The 9,633-nt window shown below is 40.4% G+C and overlaps 1 protein-coding gene across 1 annotated transcript in view; it reads right to left on the bottom strand.

Moving 5' to 3' along the window:
• Nucleotides 1-9,633, bottom strand: part of CNOT4 (CCR4-NOT transcription complex subunit 4) — a 140,097-nt gene that overhangs the window by 64,350 nt on the left and 66,114 nt on the right. Inside the window, exon 2 of the mRNA XM_004707826.2 lies at nucleotides 1,125-1,389. Within this exon, the coding sequence (XP_004707883.1) occupies nucleotides 1,125-1,298 (174 nt within the window). The 5' untranslated portion in view covers nucleotides 1,299-1,389. The remainder of the gene's footprint in view (nucleotides 1-1,124; nucleotides 1,390-9,633) is intronic.

Here is a 9,633-nt window from a genome sequence, read left to right as displayed (position 1 = left end):
ACCTGATGCCAGGGGCTTAAGTGGAGAGCAAATATTTTGAGAATGATGAGGGCAATGAGTGTACAAATGTGCTTTACACAATTGATGTATGTATGGATGGATTGTGATAAGAGTTGCATGAGCCCCTAATAAAACAATTTAAAAAAAAAGAAGAAAAGGAGACTGAGAACAGTGCACAGCGTGAAGAGTGTAGCCAGTGTAGACACAGCTGGTACATGTAGACCTGGCTGAAGTGGAGGGAGTTTTGGTGTCACAGTAGTTCTGCTCTGGACTGCGAACAGTTCATACTCCCCATAAAGAGTTAGTCTCTGAAACCCACAGAAGGTGTTCTACCCTGTCCGATAGGGTTACTGGAAGTCAGCCTCAACTCAATGGTGGTAAAGTGTTTTGTTTTGTATTTTTGCTGTATATATTCCTAATGACAACAAAATATATATCATAGCCTGAGAAACCCTAAGGGGGAAATTGTGTTCTTTCATATATAGTTCCTATAATTTGGAATATACTCAATAGTGCAAACACAAAAAAAGTACAACATATATTTACTTGTATATGTGTAATTACATGTAATATATAAACTTCATTAAGTTACAAAGACCTAAGTTAGACTTACAAAAACCTAACACCTTTTTCTGTTGAATTAAATACATACCGCAGTGCTCTACATTAAAAAACAAGGCAAAACAAAACACCTGAATGCCTAGGCTTCTGAGATTTATTATAAATCATCAAGTAAAGAAGTCAAGAAGTAGATTACATTTTATCTTAGAGGTACCTAAGCACATTTTCGATTTCTCAAAAGTTGCTGGTAATGAACACAAGATCTCTTTCAAACAGCTAAGTAGAAAGTTTAAGTCATATAGAGAAATATGAATGAGAAAGCAAATTCTATATTTAAATGATAGATAACTGCATTAAATCTTGGGGTCACCAGAGCCAAAAAGTCCTTCAAAATAAAAGCACAGTAGTCCTTGTTAGCCCAATGGCCAGATCACTAGATTGTGAGATTCTAAAAACACAACACTACAAATAACCTCAGCAGAAACCTGAAAAGTGAGGCTCTTAAATCCATGTACTTATGCATGAAGCAAAATCTGGACAGAGGGTTCTTGGTGCATATTTACCTTTCTACATGCAGGACAAAGCCCATTTTCATCAGTGCGAATTCGATGCCAACAAAATCGGCAGATCTGATAGCCACAAGTGCAGGGGAAAAAGTTGATGTCGTCTATCTCCAAGGGCTCCATGCAAAGAGGGCATTCCACAGGGTCTTCCTTCGCATCAGGACTGCGAGACATCTTCACGATTTTTAAACAGCAGCAAAAGTTTATAATAATTTAAGGGAGAAGGAAGTTGAGCGCTGAGAGCTAAAACGTAGACTTTGAAGACCTGTGTGAGAATAAACAAAGTATACTGTTTAAAACTGGAGAAGAATGGCAAGCAAGTTCAACTATCTAGAATCATGGTATTAATTTTTTTTCAATTGTTTATTTGTGCAATTTTGTGCTGTTACCTCAGAATGGATTTTCCTCTGCCTATCAACAAGATACGGTCTTGTGAATTTTCTGCATGTCAAGATAAACAGCCCAGCAACATGCATTTATTTTATGATTAAGTACAAAGATTTTTTTTTAATGAAAAGCTTCTTTTTTATCTAGATAAAACATTTAGTACTAACCGTAATACCTTTTAGGGGAAGAAAGAAAAAAGAATCTTCTTCTTAAAACATACTACAGTCTCTCTCTAACCAAGGACAAGCCATTCAGGGAAAATAGAGGATGACCACATCAGATCACAAATGGAGGATGACTACTCCATTACATCATCGCCGAATCAATGGCAATCATGCCTGGGCTAAATTGACACATAACTCTCACAATCACAGCCAACATTACTCTCATCTCACACCCCTGCATTCATTCTTTACTGCCTGATGTACGTTAATGCACAAAGTAGTCAAATAGCAAATTTTTTTACTGTTGCTATAAATGTGAAATGTCAGGTAAAAAGAGAGCTGATAAGTGAAGAGTGGGTGTATAAGCTGCCTCATCTGCGACCTAAAAGCTGGTAATAACTGCCACATGAGTAAAGAAGTATTATAGTATTCTAAAACTGTCACAATTTACAAACACATCTAAGGGGAAAGAGAAGTTTATTTCACTTATAATCTATAATATTAGCAGCAGAGCCTTACAGAAAACACAGCCTTGAGCTGGAAAAAATTAATAAATAAACACCACATACCCTAGCTGCTTGTAGTATCAGTACGCCACTGAAAGTCTAGGAAAATAAAAATACTTCTGTAGTTATGTTGCAAGAGGCCCATAAAATACCCGAAGAGAGGAGGAGATGAGCCAGTCAGGGTGCGATGTAACAACGATGAGAAATACAACTTTCCTCTAGTTCCTAAATGTTTCCTCCCCGCTCCCACTACCATGACTCGAATTCGACCTTGCAAGTCTGGCTAGACCAAAGGATGTACACTGGTACAAATAGGAACTGAAAATACAGGGAATCCAGGGCGGATGAGCCCTACAGGACCAGTGGTGTGAGTGGCGAAACAGGGAGGGTAAAGGGAGAATGGGTAGGAAAGAGGGAACCGATTACAAGGAACTATATGTGACCTCCTCCCTGGGGGACAGACAACCAAAAAGTGGGTGAAGGGAGACATCGGACAGGGCAAGATATGACAAAATACCAATTTATAAACTATCAAGGGCTCATGAGGGAGGGGGGAGCGGGGAGGGAGGGGAAAAATGAGGACCTAATGTCGGGGGTTTAAGTGGAGAGAAAAAGTTTTGAGAATGACGTACAAATGCGCTTTACACAATTGATGTGTGTATAGATTGTGATAACAGTTGTATGAGCCCCTAATAAAATGTTTTTTAAAAAAATACCCGAAGAGAATAAGCAAATCTCCATCCTCTCAAAAATGTTTTTAAAAGTTAGCTAATATTATCTTTTTCGACTATAGAGAATTTAAACTTTTAGGTAAAGATTTAGAATTTTATGGTCCAATAAAAGGGTTAGATTGGATGTACAGTAAATGAGTTTCTGAGAGGGCACTGCCTCTATTTCTATAACACTTTCACTTGGACTAGACTCAGCCCTACAAATGTGCCCCTACATGAGGTTACTGAAAGCAAAATGGCTGCCTCATGGTAACTAAGTACATGTTCTTTCAAAAGGGAAGGGAAATTACTAAAGTTTGAATTGAGGCTATCGGCTCCCTCTCTTAGAATTTTCTTTTCCACTCTAGTTAGTCAGTGGCTTCACCTAAATTGCCAGGATCGGTAGAGAGTGAATTCTCTTGCATCTATCACGTATTAAATAGTTACATTCGAGTTCATATGACCATGAGTCAGTCAGTAAATACTGCAAACTCATAGATTTCCAATTATATTTTTCAGGACAGAGTTTTTATTGTGGGGCAAATAAATAAAAATCATACTGAAAAAGAAATCATACTACATATAGTATTGCATTTTGGTTCTAAAAGAACCTGTAGAGAAAGCTATACAATAAATTATTTGTTCCCATTCACTTTTATTAGGGTGAAGAAGTTCTGAAATATTCCCAAAGCAATTTCCTCCTCCACTGAAAATGCTCTGAAAAAGAGAACGAACGATTGGGAAACCACGGTGCGTGCTATGGTGTGAGCTGGTGGGGGAAAAGCTCCCTTGGGTTTTTGGAGGAAATAACTTTGAAAATACTTAAATGGCTAAGCTTACTTGGTGCAGTCAAGAATTAAAATTGTCAATTTTAATATTGCTGTTACATTGGAAATAAACTTATGTGATGTTCATTTGGGGAATAGGCAGGGAGGGAAGTTAGGTTGAAATCACTATGTAAGCATAAAAGGTGGTCATGTTCAACCTAATCTATATTTCAATGGAATATCCATCAGATTTAAAGAGGAATGACAAAAATAATTCTAAAATAATGAGAATACCTTTGAACTTTCTAGGGAGGGAAGAACTGAAAATTTACCTACAGCAACACACAAATAACCACCACAGTTTGACAAATAGACAAGAAATGGAGGATTTACTTATCTGATACAAATTATACTATATGAAGTTTAAACAATTCAAGCAATTGTCCAAGAATACATAAACGACCAAAGAAACTAAATATAAAGAATCTGGCAACCGACCCATGAAAGTTTAACATTTGATAAAAGTGACAGGAAAACCAGCATGGAGAGAATGGACTAGCTTATATGTAGTAAAGGAGCACTGAACTGTCCACTCAAAGGGGAAAATCTATTTAACACTGAAATAAAAATAGATTCCCATATGATCTGTCTGAAGAGCTAAAACATCAGAAACTATAAAAGTGTTTAAAGAAAAATAATGGAGCTATTTCTTTTAACCTTGAGATTGAAAAGGGTAGGGGTCCTAAACAAGGGGGTAAAAGAGAGTACTCATAAAACATTAAAAAATTTGTATGATCAGTTTTGTGACACAGAAAGCAGAATGACATAAAACACAGGGCAAGCAATGGAGTAAAGAATATTTATATGCAATGAAGAGGATATATAAAGAAATCTTACAAAGCATTAAGAAAAAGATAAATATCTCAAAAGAAGGAAACTAACAGAACATTTTGGGAAGTTTACATAAGAAATACAAGTGGCAAAAGCATAGAAAAAGTGCTAAGAAAAGATGATCCTAACAACAATAACAACATAATTCCTAGTTTTTGTTTGTTTTAGTGCTTTTCTGTAGAATACAGGATAGGTGTATCTATAGAGACACAATTGGATTCATGGTTTCTTGGGGTATGGTGAGCCCTGGTGGTTATGTGTTGGGCTTCAATCCACCATGGTCGGCAGTTCAAAACTGCCAGCAGCTCCTGTACACAGTTGTAGTCTTGGAAACCTACAGGGGGTCGCTATGAATCAGCACTGACTCAATAGCAGTGAGCACTGTTCTTGGTTTGGGACTATGGCAGGGGAGGCTAGGGGGAATGGGAAGCTAATAAGGAAGAGTATAATATGAAGAAAATGTGCTAAATCTGACTGTAGTGATGACAGTACAACTCTTAGTAATATGACTGAACTACTGAATTGCACAATTTGTGAAATATATGCCAATAAAACTTTTAAAAAGAAGAAAAAATAGTCCACTTCTCAAGTCAGTAAAAAATTATAGCCTTTCCCCATTGGTCACTCTACGAGGTCCAACAAAGTGGAGATTGTCCCTGATATTGTGGGAGAACAAAGAGAGAAAGCTCCAGGTTCGGGGCTACGTCTTAGCCCCAGAATCTGTGCTTAGACAACCTTCCCACTGCCTAACTAGGAAGCCATCAGAGAACGCTCACACAGAAGGGCCATGCTCTTTGTTAAGTTTGACATAAAGACGTACCCAAACCAAACCCACTGCCAATCAATCGATTCTAACTCAAAAACCCTTTATCTGGTTTCCAAGGCAGTAAACCTTCTCTAGCAAAGCTGGTGGGTAAGTTTGCAGCTCAGCATCTACCCGACAGTGTCACCAGGGCTCCTATGCAAACAAGCATAGGCTCCTCCATGAGTAAGAAAAACACAAAACCATTGCCGAGTCCATTCCAACCCACAGCAACCTGAGAAGACAGAGTAGAACTGCCACTGGGTTTCTGAGGCTGTGAATCTTTATAGGATCCAAAAGTCTCATTCTTCTCCCTGAGAGCCACGGGTGGACGTGAAGATTTTGTGGTTAGCAACTCAACTCATCTACCACCAGGGTTCCTCATCAATAGGAAAACACATAAACTAATCCAAAGGCACCATCTACATTTCTAGGACTTCGTTTCTATGACATAATTTATGGAATGCTGGGGAAGAAAAACTGGGACTTATCAAATTGAAAATGTTTCCAACAAGTAGTTATAAGTAAAAGTTGACATGCCGAAAATTTGCTTTTTGATTGCTTCTATTTCTATTTTTAAAGTCTACAAGGAAAAAAATGAAAAAGTTTACAAGAATGTCTATCTTTCTGACAGTTGTTAGCAGCCCATTCTGACACACAGCCGCCCCGCGTACAGCAGAGCAAAGCACTGCCCTGTCCTGCACTGTCCTTACAATGGGGATGGATGTCTGAGCCCAATGCAGCCACTGAGTCAGTCCACCTTGTTAGAGGTCTTCCTCTTCTCTGCTGCTTTGCTACTTTACCAAGCAAGCTGTTCTCCAGAAACTGGTCTCTCCTGACCACATGCCCAAAGAACGTGAGATGAGGTCCTCCTAATTAGGGGGTGTGAAAGAGAAAGGCAGCAAGAAGCTCCTAAGAGTGAATACAAAAGTAAGCACATTTTGGTCTACTTCCAGCATGGAGGAGAAGTTATGCAAGCCAGGTACCAAATGTCATCAGATAAACCAGTGTAGGAAGGCAAGGCAATCTCACATAGTAAACGCTGGAAAACAAGGCAAAAGACCTGCCTTCTCCTTTAGCACTTCCCCTGAGAGGGACTTTCTTGGACACTCACACACTCAAGAACTCAATTCACTCATCTGAAAAACATAGTGAAAGTGGGGGGAAGGCAACAATGAAGAGACAGGCTGAGTTTGGACATGACCGTGTACCTGTTGACCTGGTCCACAATTTACAGATGACAGAGAAGAACAAGAGAGGACTGGTCTGAAGTTTAAAGAGGTGTTCAGATAGCAGGCCTATGGGTGGGGGTCATGACTCAGTCTCGGAGCTCTGGCTAGTAGGAATACGTGAAGAGACCAGATGGTTTGGAGTACAGGGAGGAACGTGTGAACTCCTGACCATGATACTGGTACTCATTTGACCTAGTTTGGAATGATGGCTACAGCCGAGTTGGCCTGAATCCAACCAAATGAAGAGAAATGTTTGATCCTATGAACTGGTGTAAACTGCTGAAATCTGATGGCTGCTCTGACTGAACTTTGCTTATAGATGCAGACTCTTCACATCAAAGAACATACTTGTCAACTCATAGGGTATTTAGAATTTAGAAACTGACTTTCTAAAACACGGGGAGACTATGCACAAAGTTAGTGACTAACAAGCTTTCACAGGTGTCTCAAATGAGTGGGATAAGGGGGGATCCCACTGAATAGGAATCGTTTCCTCTTTTCCTGATAGGTCTGGGGAAGAAAGGGTGGGGGACAATGTTTATCAGATTATATGATTCAAGTGTGACTGTCAGTTAACAGGGTTAATGGTGACTGTAAAAACTATCGTTGTAGATGATGTTACAGAAAGGAGAAAGTTAATTCTCAAGTATGAATGCACTGTGTCTAAAAAAGCCAAAGGATGCCTGAAATGTATGTTAATATGGCCCTTCTAGCTATAATTCTTTTTTGTGATGTGTTAGAATTCTGGACTCTATGCCTGTGGCTATAGGGAATTTTCTGCTAAGCTAATGCAAAGTTAATGGTAAGATTAAATCTTGACTTTTTGTAGTGGGTGTGAACCAAATTATACCCAGTTTCCTTGGGGGTATGGTCTGATGAAAGACTAAAAGCACACTTCCATCAAAACCATTCCTCTGTGGATAAGAGCCAAGAAGAAGGCCCTGGACCATCAGAGGTGGGACAAAGAGCAAATTCCAAATCTCTGTCTCAAGTGGGGAAGGCCAAGGTCAGAGGCACCACAGGTTGCAGTATGGAACCCATGGGCGCAAAGGAGCCGGGCCAAGGCAATGGAGGCCGAGGCAAGAAGACCATGAAACAGAACAGAGCAGCCCTGAGACGGTGAGACTTTGAGACAGAGCAGTGGGCTGGCTTTCTGACTCACAGAGGCAGAGGGCAAGGGACCAAATACCAAGTGGCTGAGAGTCTGAAGATGAATTGGCTGCTGGCTGAGGTGAGGTGTTGCTGTGGATTAATTACTGTATCTTTACTAATCCTGGCTTGTGGTAGGTAACCTGTTAACTCCCCGAATAAACTCCCTTAACTGTGAGTATTGTCTGAGTTCAGTGTGGCCAGTGCAATGGATTATCAAACCCAGCATATAAGTAAAGTGCCATGGGCAGAATGGCTGAGGCGAGAACAAGGTAAAGAAGGATGGACGGTGAAGACATGTCTGACTCCTGCCTCTGGGCAGTTTGGAAGGCAGAGGAGAGCAGAGATGGCCCTCCTCACCATTTACTCAAGCAGAGACAAAACTAAAGGCGATTTCAAGTATAGAGAGAACTTTCCTACATATAACTTCTCTGAAATCAGTTCCCACACTCAATATCCTTTACCTAAACTTTCATATAGAGCAGAGTGACTTTATACCATAAATCAATCAACTGATATTGCTAAAAGATAAATTATGATGAGTAAACTGATGGATACAATCAGATCCTTAAAAGACAATCAAGGAGGGGGCCAGCCCTAATCCCAACTACGAAGACAGCCCCTCCACCATCCCGCAGAAGAATTCATTTCAGAGGACAGCACTGAAGCTACAGTTGAGGCAGAGGGACAGGTCTGATCAGAGCAACCAGAAGCAAATGAAGGGGGAGGAAAAGAGAGTGGAGCACATCCTGGCCCACCAAACCTTGAGGACGATATTCCCGCTCAGCACAGCCAAAGGACAGAGAAGACTGGCCTCACTAAAAGATACAACGTCCCTCACTGACCCATAGTGGTTCGGGGAAAACAATGGAGACAGGGGGCGAGAATTGTGCCCAATCTGACCCCACCACACTGAGGCGAAACACTAAGGTGTGCAAAAGAACAGCAAGGGGACCAGAGCAAAGAAGTCCCCAGGGAATACCAAAAATAGACTTTGGGGCCAGGGCGTGGCACCCCATCAGACTGGACCAGAAAACACTTCTAAAGGTCAACAAACAGATCCTTATGAGCTTTTCTTTTGTTGTTGTTGTTTTGTTCTCTTTTGTTTTGCTCTCTTGTTTTTTTATGAGCATATTATTATCTCTGCAGGTCTATCTAGATAAGATAGGAAGGATAAACAATCTGGAGGAGAAAACAACAGGACTGACAGTTCTGGGGGGACATAGGAGAGGGGGAGGGGGAGGAAAGGAAGTGGGTGTTAACAAACCCAGGGATGAGGAAACAACAAATGATCCAAAATCGATGGCAAGGAGGGTGTAGTAGGCCTGGTAGGGCTTGATCAAGGACATTGTAACCGATAGGAATTACTGAAACCCAAATGAAGGCTGAACATGGAGACAAGAGGAAAGTAAAAGGAAATAGAGGAAAGAAGTAGGAGGCAAAGGGCATTTATAGAGGTCTAAATACAGATCTGTACATATGTAAATATATGTATATATGATGATGGGGAAATAGTTCTATGTGCATATATTTATAGGTTTAGTATCAAGGTAGCAGATGGGCATGGGGTCTCCACTCAAGTACTCCTTCAATTCAAGAACACTTTGTTCTCTTAAACTGGCACTCCATGATGCTCACCTTCCCTACGTGATCACTTTAGACAAAGCGGGTGCATAAGCAAATGTGGTGAAGAAAGCTGATGGTGCCCAGCTACCAAAAGATATAGCGTCTGGGGTCTTAAAGGCTTGATGATAAATAAGCGGCCACCTAGCTGAGAAGCAACAAAACCCACATGGGGAAAAAAAAAAGCACACCAGGCTATGTGATCATGAAGTGTCGATAAGCTCAGATAATAAGCATCAAAGAACAAAAAATATCGTTGTGAATGAGGGGAGTGTGGA

The sequence above is a fragment of the Echinops telfairi genome, unplaced genomic scaffold (genome assembly GCF_000313985.2).
Source record: "Echinops telfairi isolate 266 unplaced genomic scaffold, ASM31398v2 ScPeMD7_23;HRSCAF=83, whole genome shotgun sequence".
NCBI lineage: Eukaryota > Metazoa > Chordata > Mammalia > Afrosoricida > Tenrecidae > Echinops > Echinops telfairi.
The sequence above is the reverse complement of the archived record's forward strand: the minus strand, read 5'-3'. Positions and strand labels throughout refer to the sequence as shown.